Source organism: Dipodomys spectabilis, unplaced genomic scaffold (genome assembly GCF_019054845.1).
Source record: "Dipodomys spectabilis isolate Male_0828 unplaced genomic scaffold, ASM1905484v1 ptg000175l, whole genome shotgun sequence".
NCBI lineage: Eukaryota > Metazoa > Chordata > Mammalia > Rodentia > Heteromyidae > Dipodomys > Dipodomys spectabilis.
The window spans coordinates 17,798,200-17,815,834 of NW_024870852.1; the positions used below are offsets into that span (position 1 = coordinate 17,798,200).

The following is a 17,635-nucleotide window of genomic DNA, read 5'->3' on the forward strand; positions in this document are numbered from 1 at the left end:
CTGCACCTATGCACACATACACATACAGAAAAGACCTTGAGATAGTTTTAACAAAAGGAATGTATACATGCTCATGCATACACATTTTTACACGGGCATATAGATATATTCACATGCTAATAAATGGCAGAGATAGTTCTTAAACACAGGAAGGAATCCATTTTGCAAACCTTACACTTTTTCGCTATTTAGAGGCAATTAGACAGGGTCTAGAGTTCATGGGGAACCAACTTTGAAGGGGCCTGTTGGAGGTAGAGACCCTAGCATAGGGAAGCTTAGGTTGATATTTCTGTGAGAAGTTTTGGGACTGGGGTCTGAGCACTAAAGCCTCAAGGCCCAGGCTGAGAAGATTATCTGCTGTCAACATTTAGGTAACCTTCATCTCTTTCTCCAAATGAATGTAAAGTATATTTGCATGGGAAGGAAAATGTTCTTGCTCCCTCAGGTCCCATACCATGATCATAAAATCTGTAGGAACTGTGAGTGCAAAAATAAATGTGCAACCTGGGAGAACTCATCTTGGTATTTGTACAAGGTGACACTTAGGGAATTTCCTTCTTACCTGAGGAGAGAGAAGTTGGAGGCCCAACAGGCCTCTAAAAGAAGTTCAGGATTTTTAAGAGCATGGAACAATGTGCAAATGGTAGAAGAGAGACCTGGAAGTAGAGATGCCTAAGAAGTTAAGGTGAGATCCTTGGAACAGAATCTACTGAGGATCAGTTTGAGGCATGGGCAGGAAGACTGTAAAACTCAGGCATAAAACTCAGACTCTGGGATAAGCAGGAGCCAGAAGAGGATATAGAAAGTTTGCAGCAATATTTCTAGATTCCAAATGCACCACTGAAAAGTATTCCTGTACTTCCACAGGGCTGCTAATAAAATCCAGAAATATGTTCCTGACGTGGAATTACAGGGGCAACTCAGTAAAACCGTTACTGGAGGCCTCCTTGTTTTTGGCTCAGACACTGATAGGTGAGGCCAACCTGAGGTTGGCTGCAGTTTCTCAACTGAACCTCAAGATAGTGTCAAAAGATTTTTGTATGTGATATTTGAGTAGTCAGAGAATCAGGAAACCACATGAGAAAGACAACTTTCTAACCATAAGATAAGATTTAATTATGTAAAAGATTCAATAGGAACAGGTGGCAGGCCTGTATCCATATGTGACAAGTTAATCTATGAGGTAGAAATCCTGGAACAGGTCAGATGTGTGTCAACATCTGGGGTGCAGACATGAGTCCTGAGGTCCCCCAGAGTTCAGAAGATACATTCTTTCATGGGTAAAATGTGATATTCCAACTAAAGATACTCCTGCCCATCCTCCCTTGGGAAAGCAAAGCAGAAAAAGGGAAAAGAGAATAAATACTACAACTGTAGTGCTGATACATCCACAGCCACTAAGTTTATGAGACACAGGTTATCAATCACAGTACGTCTTGAGGTCTTTGAGAACAGCTGCAATTCAAAGCCAAGTCTGTTTGTCGTTCCATTCTCAGCCCTTCCCATCCCACAGTGTCACAGAAAACTCCCCCGTGTGCGAGCATTCTTTTCACAGTACTTGGACAAGACTAAATATAATTGCTGCCAGTTCATTCAGATGTAGAGAATTTCCCTTAACCCAGCCCTACCTAGATGATCCCAATTATTACAAAGTGATTATCCTGGTAACATGGAGACCTATTCAATACAGTAGCTGGCTTCCAACTGCTCTCAAGAGGCAATTGAGTTCAAGAGCTGGAAGAGGAAGTAAAAGAAAGAGAACAATCACCCTTCTCCTGCATATTTCTCTTATTTAGCTCAGCAATTGGCAGAGGCATCATCCAGGTTAAATGTGCCCCTGCATGATGAAAAGGATATGGCAAGGAAAGAGTTTTCTCTCTATATAAATAGAACATGCATAACAGCATTGCCCAACAAAAGGTGGCTTCTGATGGGTATTTGCATGTATTCACCATACTTGTTTTGCATCCAACCGTTAATTATGGTCCTTTTCAACTTCACAATCATGGCTAATGGTGGTGGGGATGCAGAGAACAGTAGATTCAGCAGACCTCATTCTGGAAAGAGGGAGATAAAACAATGCAAAAACTGCACCTCCCACTGTTTACAATGGAGTCAGCTACTCTGGGTATCATTTAGAGGATCTGGAGGAAATCAAGGCTGTCCAGGTTCCTGGAGCTTGGGAAATGAGACATCTGGGTGGAAATTCTTACTACTGTGATGAAAAGAAGGTCCTTTAAGGTTCATCTGTCTATGGTAAAATGGCTCCTAACCACAACTCTCACTACTCACTAAAGAGAAAATTCAGAATGTACTGATACTTACTTGATGCATTTTTAGTTTTTGAAATGATGATGTAAAATACAGATTACAATGTCAGTTTATAGATGAAGAAATTGACACTCACCCAAGTTCACCTCCATTTATTTGTTCATTCTGTCAGTTAGCCATCAAATTATTATTGTCTACAATACACTAGATGTTAACATACCATACAATGTATCATGTAATATGCAAAAATGTATTCCTTATTGAATAAAGTAAACATAAAACTTAAGAACAAACAAGAAGAACCCAAACCAAGATAGAGGTCCCTACTCTTGTAAAACACAGTGTAATGAAAGAGCCATGTTTTACTTCGTCTGGTGGTATAAGAAAGATGAATGGGTTAACCTTTGAGTATTGGTGTGAGCTCTGAGATAATATCATTAAGAAGTTCTCAGAGAATGTGACATGGAAACTGATGACTAAATCATGACAAGGTTCTAGTTCTGTAAATGATGAAGTAAAGAGATATCCAGATTTTAAAAAATCACAACTTTTACCCAAGTCTCCTAAGTGAGGGGAAAAAAAACCCATCTTGGTTGATAATCTCTTAGGAAGTACTCAAGACAGGAGTAGTTAAGATGTACTTGGCATGGCTTAACTGTATTTGAAACACAGTGGTAGGTTTGGGGAAGACTCTTTTTAGAGAGAGCATTGGAAGAAAGGAGCCTATCTACCATATAACAGGGAGAATAGGATGAAAGAAGTCTTGAGATCATAGAAATTATGCTATGTGAGAAATAAAAGGAACTGCATGTTAAATATCAATGAAATGACTTGGGTGGCCAAAGCTGGGTAGTTGGTACTGTCATATTTTTTCTGAAAGATTGACAGGGAAAAATTTGATTTGTTCAAATCAATAAAAGTGTAGGGGGAAGAGAGAGAGAGAGAAGAGAGAGAGAGAGTATGTTAAGGAGATAGAATTTGGCTTTATCTAAGAAAAAAGTTCTAATAATTTTACCTACTCTACAAAGGAATCAACTCCCTTTCACTCCAGAGAATTGCCGTAATCAAGCTCAAGCGCTTCTGAGGATGTTTTATTGAGGATTCCTTTTCTCTTTTTCTCTTCTGGTCTAGATTAGATGACACTTCAAACCCATCCATCTCTAAGGGTCTATAGATGTATCATAGTGCTATATCCAAAACAAATGGTTGATTGGTAAGATGCTGGGAATTCAGCACAAAGGACAGCACCCCCACAACTGGGACTGCCCTGTCACCTGCAGGAAAAGCATCAATGGGAAAATAGATGATGAATCAGATACAATTTCCATCACAAGTGCGCGTGTACAACTCTTTCTTCATGAAAATGCCCCAAAGACTTTGAGCACTGTATCTTATTATGCACATCTTATTTAAATTCTCTATGGCTTCTGTGGGGCCAGAGAAATTCCTCCCATTCACCCATCACAATAGAGTTTGGAAAGCCTCTCTCCTCCTCACGCAATTGCCAACAATTGCTAAGTGTCTTCTGCGCCCCTAAAGCTCATAATTAATTGTTTGACATATTATTTCACTTGCTTATTCGCTTATTTTTGATCTCTCCCTCCACTCCCACTGGACTGTAGTTTTGTCTGTCTGGCCTTCTGTTGTAGTTTCAGGACTTAGCCAAGTGCCTTTTTGACACATAGTGTGCATTTGATATATCTTCTTTTAATTAATCAAGCATATCTAACTCTTTTAATAGCTTAATTAAAAACCACACAGCCACCAGAGTTTTGTATGTAGGCAGTCTGAATATAAAAGCTCAATTTATGGCTACTCTGCTAAGCTGACAAATTACCCTAATATCCACAGAATAAAGATAATCTGGATCCTAAATTCTCTTACCTCATCTTGAGTAGAGCATGTATGTAGGGTAGCAGGGGGAGGGGATGAAATTGGTTGATAGTAAATTATTCAACCTAGCCCATAACCATCCTGCAATCAGTGGCCCTTGTGTTTTCCATTTATCAATTTTAGTTTTATAGAACTTCACCCCAATTTTTTCACAGTAATGGGGTTTGTACTTGCAAGTGATCTAATATTTGAGGCACACCATCAACCTGTTTAAAAATTATCTTTCAAACAGGTTCTCACGCTTCTAATTGGAATTGCCCCAACTGTGATCCTTCTATCTATACCTCTTGGAAGTATTTGGAAGGCTGATTGTGTGCTTAAAATACATACTTTTTAAATACCCAGTATCAAAAGTAAAAGATGAGTTATTTATTGCCTCTGTCTAACACGAGAAAATTAGCAGAAATTTGTTTACATGCTTCGGTCCTCCAACTCTTTCTCAGTTTTTATTGACACAATAGTGAATTACCAACCTAAATTACCATTGTTAATTTTTACATTATGCATCTTTTCTTTAAGTAATTATATTTTACATTAGCCTTCTGTTGTGTAACACATTTAGAGCAATTTTGTGGCATTAAGGCAATAGATAATTAGTTTCATGCTCACTATGTGGGTCTTTTTATTGCGTATTTCTCTCTCTTTGATTTCCTTACTTTGATTCATTTCTTGGTCAATTGCTCTTTGGATGATTTATTAGAAGCCAGGAGTCTGTAGGTCTTGAGGATGTCTTCCTGATATAGTTGGGCAAGTACAACAGACAAGTCTGATGAGAGATTTGTGGCTTGCAACCTCCTTTCTCACCAAACCTCTGAACTTAATAAATTGTCCAAGGCCCTCTATGATATGGAGAAATGGGAGAAAGGGCAGGGTGAGGTTTGGGGATGGCTTTTTTGCTCTTCTGACCTTTTTACCCAATTCTTTTTGGTAAAATTTAATATTGAATACAGTCATTTCAAGCAATGAGTATTTTGTTTCTCCTGGCCAGAAAAATGCAACATTCTAAGAGCCTAGACCCAATTTCTTTTCCTCTCTTTTTTTGTGAGGCCAACTGCACCCCAGACATTTTGCAGAAGCATTCACCCAACTGCCTTCCTGCTTCCGTGTCATTAATAAAAACCCTCATTCCAAGTTGGAAGTACACGTAACATAGGGCAGATGGCTTAGGCAACTACCTGGACGTGTTTATCATGGAAGCCTAGGAGAAAATACTTCTAAGACAAGGCGGTTCCAGAGTATCTGATTTCTGTTTACCAAGGGGGAAATTCTTGTGTTTTTGAAGAGGTGGTCTGGGATGTGATTTTGGGGGTGAGAAACCTCCAGTAGTTGATCTGTGTCACCTCTCGCTCCATGCTTACACGGGGGAAATGCTGAGCATAAGTTATCTTGTATTTCATGGGCTCATTTTTGAAGCTTTATAAGTATCTGGGTGGGACTATGGTAGAAGGTAAACGAAATGCAGGTCCTTCTTTGTCTACCCAGCTTATAGTTCCAATTGTATTTCTTGATATGTGCCAAGGGCAGGAAAATCACACCTTGTACTGAAGCAATACAAGAGCCAGTATGGGATGTAGAGCTCTAAGGAGAAGATGGGCCTCCAGATGCTTCTGCCCATCTTTATGTCTTCCTACCAAGTCCATCAGTGTTGTCTGCAGAGGGAGGACCAGATGGACAGGTAGAAGACAGTCTGGCAACTTCTTTGCAATTTTAGACTTTCTGTGAGGAGTGTTACCTGAGCCAGTAATACACGCAGAGCTGAAATACCAAAGTGGAATTTCAATGGGCATGGAAACATTCTAAAATGTTAATTTGTTCTTCAAGTTCCCTGCCACCCCCAGGCAATGACTCCTACCAACAGGCTAATCTCTATCTTGACTACTGAGAGCCTACGCAGGACATTCTCTACACACTTTGCCAAGTCTGTTTTTCTTTTGCCTTTGCCTTCCTTTTCTAATCAGTTTCTTGCCTGCTCAGATACAGTGTATAGTATGGCACATGTCAGACTTCTTACATTCCTACAAGCTCATGGACTGCACATAATAATTCCAATATGAACCAAAGGACTTAGCATAGGACAGAATCATTTTATGTTGGTTTAGAATAAGGGAAACCTGGAGTATGTCCATAAAAGCACCCTGGATGACAAATAATAACCACCAGAGAAGACCAGATGAATACATTTGTAGGGAAAGATAAGTGTATGGTAGAAAAGATCTTATGAAATAAAACATATCTGTAGCAACTAAGAACAAGTTTGGCTCTATGGGTTCTTAAGAATATAGATCAATACCAACTGATAGAGACAAAAATCTAAGAGCTATTTCAATCTATGTATCACATGGATTTCTTAGAGTGACAAATAACTACTCCCCCCCAAAAAATCAGTGAAGTGATTTCTCTGTTATTGCATCATAACACTGGTTAGATGTGATGTAGGTATTAAGACTGACTAAAGCAATCATTATGTGCAGGTGGGGAAAAGACAGGTGCTGGATAGCTTTTAAGACCTGTTCTAGCCCTGAGATTGTGTGGTGATGACAAACACCATTCCTTGGCCAAAGAGGTCTGTGACACAAAAATAGTTCCCTTGTGTTTTGAGATAGCAATTATTTTCAAATATGACTAACGGTAGTGATAAAATGAGTAACATTCACAGATTGGCCAAGACCTGCAAGTGCATCCAGATAGTACATTCTATAATTATTACTATCACAGATAAGGCCCTGTGCTGTGCTCCAGCACAATGCCTTCTCTATACACTATTATGTGAGTCTTCAAACTTTTTTTTCATAAAGAGCCACATAGTAAATGACTTAGGTCTCTGTGAGGTACACAGGGTTTGGTAAAAGTTCTCAACTTTATTCTCAGGCACCAAGCAGCCACTAATAATATGCAAACAACAAGGTAGAGCTATAGTTAATATAGCTATAGCTATATTAAACAAATAAGCCAGGCACTGGTAGTTGGTAGTTGGTGCGTGTAATCCCAGCAAGTTGGGATGTGAAAACGCAAAGATTGGGATTTGAGGTCAGCCAAGAAAGAAATGGTTCATTTTAGGAGGCTGAGACTGGGGGAATCCTGGGCAGCCCAGGCATAAAAATCCAAGAGACTCCACCTCAGTGGAGGGAAGCCAGACTTGGTTTCACATCCTGTCATTCCAGCAACTAGAGGAAGGTGAAAATAGGTGGAATGCAGTCCAGGCATGTGCCAGGGAGGAACTAGAACATTATCATAAAAAATAACCAATTTGTGGAGGGGAAGGGAAAAAACAAATCGTTTAACTAGGGATACAGGTGGGCCCATTGCAACAATGAGATGTACAAGTCGTTATGTCAAAAAACGAACTTTACAACTTTAGTGGTGGGGGGGAGGTGGGGAGAGTATGGGAAGGGATGAGAAGGGGAAACAGAGAGGAGGCAACAATGCTTGATAAGAAATATATTCATTATCTTGCCCATGTAATTGTAACTCCTCTGTACAGTATTCTCACATAAAAAAATAAACTAATTAAAAACTAAAAAAAAATAAATAAAATAACCAGTGAGGGCTGGGAAGTTGGTTTAGTGGTAGAGTGCTTGCCTTGCATGCATGAGGCCCTGGGTTCGATTCCTCAGCACCACATAAGTAGAAAAAGCTGGAAGTGGTGGTGAGGATCAAGTGGTAGAGCGCTAGTCTTGAGCTAAAGAGCTGAGGGACAGCGCCCAGACCCAGAGTTCATGCCCCACGAATGACAAACAACAACAACAACAACAACAAAACAGTGATCTAGGTGCCATTGTCCCACACTTATAATTTTACATATTCAATGGGCTGAGACCAAAGGTGGGTGGTTTGAGATCAGCATGAATAGAAGTTTGCTAGGCTCCATCTTTAAAATAGCTAGCAAAAACACAGGGCAGGAGGCATGGCTCAAGTAGTAGAGTGCCAGCCAACCAAGTGCAAATACCACAAACCTGTGTACCACCAATACAAATTAACCAGCCAAAAAATCAGAGCTGTCAGTATGACTCAGTGGTAACGCACCTCCATGGCAAGCAGGTGGCCTTAAGTTCAAACCCAGCACCACCAAAGCAGATCAACACAATCTTCTTTAAAGCACTCCAAAGGCACAAGGATGGATTTGGACAAGCCTTAGTTAGCCAAACTGGAAAATCCCAACAAGGCAAGCACGGCTTCCATGCGGCCATACTTACTCCATTTGCTTTGCTGAGTGCCTGGAAGTAGATGCTGTAGCTTTTCAGTGGGGAGAGGGGAGGGTTCCAGTAGCCATTGTAGGTCTTGTTGTCACCCACTGTAAACGGCTGGGTGACAGGAAGGTTGGCGGGCTTCAGCTCAGCAGCAAAGTAGTGCAGAGAGTCAAGGTTAGAGGCGTTTCTGTAGCTCACAGGTACTGAGAAGCACTCAACGATGTCAGCGGCCCTCCGGGACTTCTGAAGTCGCTCCTCTTTGACAACTAGCTGATACACACTGGACAGGAAAGAGGAGAGATGGATGAGTCACTCTCTGGAGGGACAAGAGCTCTCTTAGTGCTCGTGGTCAGCATAACTTCCCTGGTATGGACACATCATGGTCACTTGGGTCTACAATGGCTCATGCTCAAATCCACTACTACTCTGTGGAAATCTGTCTCCATGAAGAGGTCCCCACGTCAGATCACACCAAACGTCCAAACTGCTACTGTATCCAACCTGTAGGAACCTATAAATCCTTATCTGACATGTTGGCAGATTCTCAGTAAAGGGTTCATTTTTCACTTCTTATCTAATCAACCAGCCCTGTGGACTTGGCCTCAGAAACTTCATCTGTTCCTTCCCTCTACTCCCTTCTCACTGTCCATGCCTAGGTTGGGCACTGTCTACTTCTCACTCAGATTCACTAGAGTTTTTGTCTCTCATTTATTTGGTCCATTGGTCTATCTATTAATTTTCCTCATCATAGAGCCCTGTCCCTGTTCAAAGGCTACCTTAGCTTCTCCATTGCCCTAAGTGTCTATGGGAAACCTATCCTGACAGGTGGAGTCCTTCATGTGCCTTTCAGCCCTCCTTCCCCATCTTCTCATGATGCCTCCAGCAATCCTTTCACCCCCCCCCCCCACACCATCACATCATGCTTCCTCTGCCTGAAGTACTCTCCATTCCTGTCCACATCTGCCTGTGGAAGTCTTTCTTCAAAGGCTCAGCCTTCTCCAACTTTTACCTCCTTTCTGAAACCCATGTAGATCTGTCTAGTCAGGAAGAGTTGTTGCTCTGTGTGTTTTATACAACTCATTGATTTGATCCCTAGTGGCTGGTTTTGCAGCAATAGTGTCTCAATGGCTTGTCTGTGGCAGGTGGGTTAGTTATCTCTGATCAACTTTTCAAACATACATGAAGGCCCACAAGATGCTTGATATGAAGCAGGTGACCAATGAATGCTTGCTGAAATGAATCAAATTGGATTGATTTTAAAGCATGAAGCAAGCACAAAGCCAACTCAGCCTGTATGTTGGAACTTTTAATCAAGGTAAACAAGAAGTGATTCCCCAGAGCTCTTACCTACTGATCTCCTATCATTCCTTCAAGTTGGAACCATGCAAGAAAGGTGATCCTATGTGTGCAGAAATGATTGAATCTTTATTGACTGTCAATGGTATGCAAAAAGTTGCTCTAAAGTTTTGAAGTTGGGTACCTCATGTCATACTGTGTACTTCTTTTGAATAAATGCCCCACTTTTAAAATTCCTATTGTGAAGGTTTCAGGGACCCATGATCTAAGACATGAGGTCAACGCACAAAGAGTACTCATGAGGAGGCTTATTCATGAGAATTAAAAAGATGGTCATAGCAATGGCCCCCAATCAATCATTTGAATGTTGTATGAACTTACACATGGTTGGAGCAGATCCAGGAGAAGACATGTGGGTGCTCCTGGCTCACACCTGTAATTCTAGCCACTTAGATAGCTGAGATCTGAAGAATATGATTTGAAGTCAGCCTGGGCAGATAAATTCAAGAGACTCTTATCTCCAATTAGCTAGTAAAAAGCCAAAAATGGAGAGTGGCTCAAGTGGAAAAGCCAAGAGAAAACATAAGGCCCTGAGTTCAAGCCCTATTATAGGCCATGAGCTTGTACATGCGCACATACACATACACACAGAGGAGAGATAAAATGGTACAATTTGGGTAAAGATATAAAAGCATAGATTAGTTTATTAAAGTAAAGAAAGGCTATAGAAGGGCTCCTCCCACTATGATTTGCTTGGTAGATATTCCCTGGATTTATTTGACTTTGGTAATAGTTGGTCATGCAAATGAGAAAGAGATGAGCATGAGCATAGGACACACAGAGATGAATATGAAGTATGGGTACACATTGCACATGCCCACTGACTCACATGCACCTCTGAAAGGAAATCTAACAGCCCTAACAGGGTGCCTGCGGCAAGAAGGGTGCCTGCCTTCCCCTAGGATGCTGTCTGTTCCTAATCACCATTCTGGCTGTACACATCCAAATGACAAGACCTCTTGCTGGATTCTCCGTTGGCCCTCTCATACATCCTACCTTGACTCTTTCTATCATCCTTGCGCACTAAATTGAGACTCCAGAGGTTTGGGGGAATTCCCAGGAGCTGTGTCTCCTTCCTGGAATCATTTTCAATCATCCTTGTGGTGCTGTTATGACTGGGTAGATCAAGGAGAATCTAAAATGAGACTGTTCATAGTTGTGGAACACCAAGAAGATAGGTCCTCATTGGGTCCTGCATGTTGGAATGCTGCCAAGACATATGGAGGAAGGGACAGCATCCATACAAGCATTACTCTGTAATTTCACCACCTGATAATCCCACTCATCTGATTATTAAGGATCTGCATGCTAGGGGTGGGTGTAGTGACACATGCCTCCAATTCCAGCTACTTGGGAGGTGGAAGTAGGAGGATTATAGTTTATGGCTGGCCCCCAGCAAACAATAAAGGAAACAAATGAAAGCAAAAAGGGCTGGGGTTGTGACTCAAGTGGTAGAGTATTCATCTTGCATGTGCAAGGCCCTGTGTTCAAACCCCTATGCTGTCAAAACCAAAAATCTATCAGGAAAAAAGATCCACTTGTCCATTCAACCACACTTAATAGCCAGATTAGAGATCATGACGTTAGGCTATGTGACCCAAGTGTAAAACTCCAGCAGAAACAGCAGAAACTCAGACTCTTTCCTTCACAGTTCCATATTGAACCTTTTCCTTTTTTGACTTTTATTTTTCCCATAAATAACACAATATACGAAGGACCATCTGAATACCTTTTGTAAGTTGGTGGCCTAAATCGGTCAGCTCTATCTCAACCAGCCTCATAGGAAACAACAACAAAAAACTAAAACAGAATTTTCTTTCTTTTTTTTTTTCTTTTTTCTTTTAGTTAAACTGCATCGTCAACATATGGTTCACATTCATTTGGGGATTATTGTGCGGAAGCGCACTCAGCAACTCCCTCTGGGCCACTGCATCTGCAGCTTGGCCATTTAGACGCAAATCTGCAACTGTAGCCCAAAAGCTGAAAACATTTGTCAGAGAAACCTCTTTGCCAATAGATCCAGGCTCTCTGAAAGATCAGAGAACTATGATTAAAAGAGGGAGAGAGAAGAAAGAGTGCTTGAGACCTGTGTAAGTTTCTTTTCCTTGGAGGATACACATTAGGAAATAGATACACCTGATCATGACAGGTAGTTCTTTCACCAACTTCCAATGAGCTGAAACAGGGGCCTATTAGGGTCATTCGTCTACCACTAGCAATTCCTGTTGCCTGCTTTGCATCTCCAGGGAAGATGCTTCCAGCCAGAGGCCATACCCCTTTGCATTATGCTGACTTCAGATGACAGAGGGAGGGTAGGCTTCAGCTCCCAGGAGAAAGTTGCCCCCAATCCAGATACACATTTTGGTTTCCAAACCTAGGTACACATTTTGATTCCTGAACTTCTGGAAAGAGCATGCATTATGGTTCAGAATTTTCCAGAAAACAACCCAGGTTTCATGACAACGATGTACAAAAGAAGTAGATGGTCCCAGGAGAAACAAGGAAGGAATTCTAAAAAAACCAAGCAGGAGAGAAAAAGGTAAGAAAAGCAAGCAAAGGTGTGAGTTCCTGAAATCTTAGCTTGATCCTAAAAGCAGCACCGGAGAATTAATTGTACCCCATGGTTGGTCTCATCTCCAGCCAAGGGCTTTTGAGCATCGAGTAGCAACCTGTTCGTTATAGGTTGTAAATGTGTGGGCCAGACAAGGAGGCTCTGGTACCTCCAGGTAGCCCTCCAAAGCAGGTCACACCTGAGAACCACTGGCAGGTAAGCACACAGCAGCTGGAGGACAGAATCGATCAGTGTCGCATTCAAAGTTCTTTTAAACAATGGTCACACAGGATGCGTATAATATCACAGATCTGCATTAGCAAGGTGGTGTTCCCCTCGTCCCCTTTGGCCTGCGGCTGTGGGGCAATGGTAACCCTTCATCAGCCAGTGCAGCTCCTCTACCACAGGTGGAGTATGGATCAAGCATGGAACCAAAACTGTCAGCTCGGAATCTTAAAGGAGGCCCAGACTCAGTAGGTTTGTTGTTGTTGTTTTTTAACTGTGATTACATATTATAATCACCAGGGGGCTTTTAAAAAATGCTTATGGTATTGACCCCAGTTTTCACTGTATTTGATGTTGGTATAATTAGGGGAGGGGAAGGGAAAAAACAAAATGTTTAAATAGGGATACAGGTTGACCCATTGTAACAGTGAGATGTACAAGATATTATGTTGAAAAACGAACTTTACAATTTAGGCAGTGTGTGTGTGGGGGGGGGGGTGGTAGTTGTGGAGGTGGGAGGGAAGGAATGGTAGGGGAAAAACAAAGGAGAAGGCAACAATGCTTGATAAGAAATGTACTTATTACCTTGTTCATGTAACTGTAACCCCTCTGTACAGTATTTTCACAATAAAAAACTTATAAAAAATAAAAATGCTTATACCCTGGTCCCATCCCAGACGAAATAAATCAGAATCTATGAGAATGGGACCTCACATGGTGCCCGCTATTTCCTTTCTTGTTCTCTAAATGGTTTTACTATACAGCTAGGAAGCCAAAAACCCATATGATTCTGGTATTTATTCTTTTCTATCCAACAAGAGCATTTCCCTTCCAGCTTTCTCAGTCCCTTAAAATCATTATCTGTGTCATTGCAAGTTCACTAAGGCATTACTGCATAATTACTGGCATATCATAATTACATGTCTATCACAGGTTGAGTCATTTCTCTACTTTCTTCCATAGGGGTTTTGGTTTCTATCACAACGGAAACCTTTGGTCTGATTATTTGTTTACAGGTGTACTGACAACCTCTAAATAGATTGTGAAATTCATACGATCCAGGATCCTGTTATTTGATCGTTACTTTTAATGCCACTATAAATATATAAAAGTTGTTCACTATTTATTAAAGAAATAAATTAACAAAAATTATAAAGTGAATTTTTAAGTTTTCACTCATATAAATTCATATCAAACTTTCAATCATCCTCATATTTTTGCTCCATTGGCCCACTGTATATTTTCCTTTCTTCTTCATGATAATAACTCTCATCTAATTAAAACCTAGGTCAAACATCACCTTTTCTGAGGAGCATATCCTGACTAGAAAACCAGAGCCAGCTTTTTCTCCCTCTAGTTCCATAGTTCTTCAACCCAACTTCTATTGTAGATCTTACTGCTGCGTACTGTAAAGGTGGCTCACTAACCAGTAAACATTTATTGAGCAATTATCAGGTACCATGTTAAAGTCTTTCTATATATCATTTTATTTAACCTTCATAGTACCTTTGAGAGGAAGATATCATCTCCATTTGACAAATTAAAAGAACTAATGCAGAATAGAAAGAAAAGTAGCAAGAGAAAGAAATTTCCTCAGCCTGACCAAAAAAATCCATAAAACACAGATAATTAACATCAAACGCAAAAGTAAGAGACTAAATGCTTTCTCTCTAAAATCAGGATCAAGACAAGGATATCTGACCAATACCATATAGGAGATTCTAGCCACTGACACCAGGAAAAATTAATTAATGAAATCACTTAAAAGTCCCCCCCACACCAACACACACACACACACACACACACACACACTCATGTGATTTAAACAAAGGCACATAATAAAATAATATATAAACATAACTATATTTTATCACTAAAGAAAGCCATCTGGGAATTAAGTCATAATACAATAAAAACTACTTAGAAATAAATTCAACAAAGCTAAAAGACTTATAAATTGAAAAGTATATAAATAAGTGAAAAGACATTTCATCTTGATAGGGTTGGAACAGTTGGTATTGTTAAGACAACAATTGTTGTCTATAGAATTACTTAGGTATTTGGGGCAGTATTAGGATTTGAACTCAGGGTTTCACACTTGTGAGGTAGACACTACTTGAACTATACCTCCATCTCTTTCTTGCTTCCATTATTTTTCAGGTAGTTCTCATGGTTTTTTTTTTGCCTAGGATTGGTTTCAGATCACAATCCTCCAACTTATGGTCTCTTCCAGGTAGCTGGATGGCACACTAAGATGAATGAAATGGGCTCTTAGTAACTTTTCGTCCAGTTGGCCTCTGACTAACTTGTGATCTCCCACATCTTCCCTTTCCATGGCGTTACTTGTAACACCAAGTCCAGCCATCGTGTATGATTTTAGATGACGGAGCCACAGGGAACTGAAACATCTAATGATACTAAAATGCACGAAGAAATGCAAGGTCTCATAATAGAACCAAAGAAAAGTTAAATATATAAAGGAAGTTTTAGGATGTACAATGTTCAATCCTTTATAAATTATGCAAATCAATATCATGCTAGGCTGGCAGGAGGATAGACATATAGATCAATGAAAGTGAATTGAGATTCTTGACAAAGTTGCTGAGACAATTCAGCAGCAGCAGAATCATCATTTCAACAAATAGTGCTGAGCAAATTAAATACCCTCATGCAAAAAAGCTAGATTTAACATGACCCTAAACATAGGAACTAATAGATCACTATCATAAACACAAGAACATAAAGTTTCTAGGAATAAAGACCTTGCATTTGGAAAAATGTATATAGATAAAATACCCAAAGAACAATCTACTAATGGGAAAAATACAAACTGTTTCAATTAGGAAAATCTAAGAAACATGGTTAAACAACTTAAAATATGAGCATATAGTGAGAAAAATATTTCTAAATAGTATATATGATAAAAACTTATGTCCAACATCTATAAGAACTCACTACAACTCAGTAAGACTATAAAAGATAAAAAATAAAATTTATAACATATCTGCTGGTGGCTCATGCCTGTAATCTTAGCTGCCCAGGAAATTGACATCTGAGGACCATAGTTCCAAGTCAGCTCAAGCAGAGACTCTATGTCCAATCCACAAGCTAAATTAGAGGTATGGTTCAAATGACAGAGCATCAGGTATAAGTGAAAATCCAAGGAAGAATGTGAGGTACTGATTTCAAACCCTGGTACTTGGGATGCACACACACACATGCATGTGTGCACACACACACTAACAAAATATTTGTCTAGACATGTTATTAGAGATGAAGCACAAATGGTAAACAAGCTAATGAAAAGATGGCTGGCACTATTAGTCATTAGGGAAATGTAACTTAAAATAGCCATAAGAAACCACTACACTCCTCCATTAGAATACTCATCAGTTAAGAGGCAGAAAACAGGAGTTGGCACAAATGGAAATACTGGACTCTGGGACCGGGAAGGTAAGAAGTTGCAAACACTTTGGGAAACAGCACGGTGGTTTTTTTTTTTTTTTTAGTAAATATTAATCTGACTATTCATCCAGCCATTCTACTATGGGTGTCTACTCAAGACACATGTCATCACAGAGAAATATACATCTGTTCATAGTAGCATTGCTCATAATTTCCCAAACACAAAAACAATCTATACCTACAGCGACTAATAAATGGTCAAATGACAAGTGGTATAGTAGATCCATGTATAATAGAATATTACTCAGCAATAAGGGAAATCTCCAGAACATTTAAGAGAAGCCAATTGAAGAATACATATTGTATGATTTCCTTCATTCAAAAGGCTGAGAAAAATTTATCAAGCTGGAAATCAGATTCATGATTGCATGGAACTTGAAGGAGGAAAAGGAATCAACTTCATGTAGGCACAAGGGATTTAATGGTGTGGTAGAAATGTTTTAATATGGCATTGTGGTGATAGCTGCACAACTTTTGTACATTTACTGGAAGCCATTGAATTATACACTTAAAATGGGTGAATTGTACAGTACCTAAATTAGACCTCTAAAAAGCTAAGGAAATGAGAGAAATAGATTGAATAATCTTGAGTGTTCTATCTTTTAAAAAAAATCTATGCTTTATCCTTCCCACTATGTATGAATTTTAATACAAAAATGCGATGATCAATGGTTGGTGTTATTGAGTAAGATGAACAGAGAAACAAGTGTGAGTTTTGTAATCCCCCAAAGAATCTAGCTTTGCAATCTCATTCCCCACATTAAAGGTCACCTCAAACTATGAAACTAAAATTTACAATGATGTGTCTTATTTATTTCAAGGTTCTTGGAATTCTGGCTTTTTTCAGTATTTGCTTTGTCGAAAGCTCTCTCAGAGGACATTAGGAAGTGGGGAAGAGAAGTATGTCTGCCTGTTGCACATCTTTGCTTTTATTAATACATTTATTACATTAATACATTTATTAATCAGATATTTACTGAGTGACTACAGTACAGCCAATGCAAATTTCACTGTGACCAGGATTCCAAGTAGTGAAAATTTAGAACCAAGCTGGAGAAGATGGATCAAAAACAAAGTGAGGAGAGAAAGAGAAAATCTTCCCAGGAAGGATTCTGAGAAGTGGGAGGCTTAGAGTATCCTGTGAAGATAATGTGTCTTGAAAGTGTTTTCTAGAAAGTGTTCTATAGATGATGTATTCAGGTATCCATTGTTGTGCACATGATATGCGTGCTACTAAGTAGATGTATTTTCTTGGGCTCCTTTTAGACCTTTCTAATGTGATTGACTTGCTCTTGATACATGGAAGTATAATGAATTGTGTATAGAAATTGAGAAGGAGAAATATATGTTTGTAAAGCAACCCAGACAATTCAACTAAAGAATTCAACTACATCATCATCATCATCATCATCATCATCATTATTATTATATTATTATTATTAATTTGCAGATGAGGGTTAGAGCTTTCTAGCCTCTTCTCCAACATTTAGAAGTTGATCTGGCTTTCATTGTGTTAACTATGGTTGAGACAAATTTTCCCTCCCTCACGGTTCTTCTCTTTTTCATAATACCATGTAAGCGTCTTCCATGTGCAAGATATGGAGAATCTGACCATTTCTTTTCTTGGTGACAATCCTAGGCCAAACCCTCAGCATCTCTTGACTGTATTATTGTAATTAACCTTTTC

The 17,635-nt window shown here is 39.6% G+C and overlaps 1 protein-coding gene across 1 annotated transcript in view; it reads right to left on the reverse strand.

Annotated features, from left to right (window-relative positions):
• Ptprt (protein tyrosine phosphatase receptor type T) overlaps nt 1-17,635 on the reverse strand; it is a 702,580-nt gene that overhangs the window by 190,491 nt on the left and 494,454 nt on the right. The window contains exon 11 of the mRNA XM_042694435.1: nt 8,358-8,631. Within this exon, the coding sequence (XP_042550369.1) occupies nt 8,358-8,631 (274 nt within the window). The remainder of the gene's footprint in view (nt 1-8,357; nt 8,632-17,635) is intronic.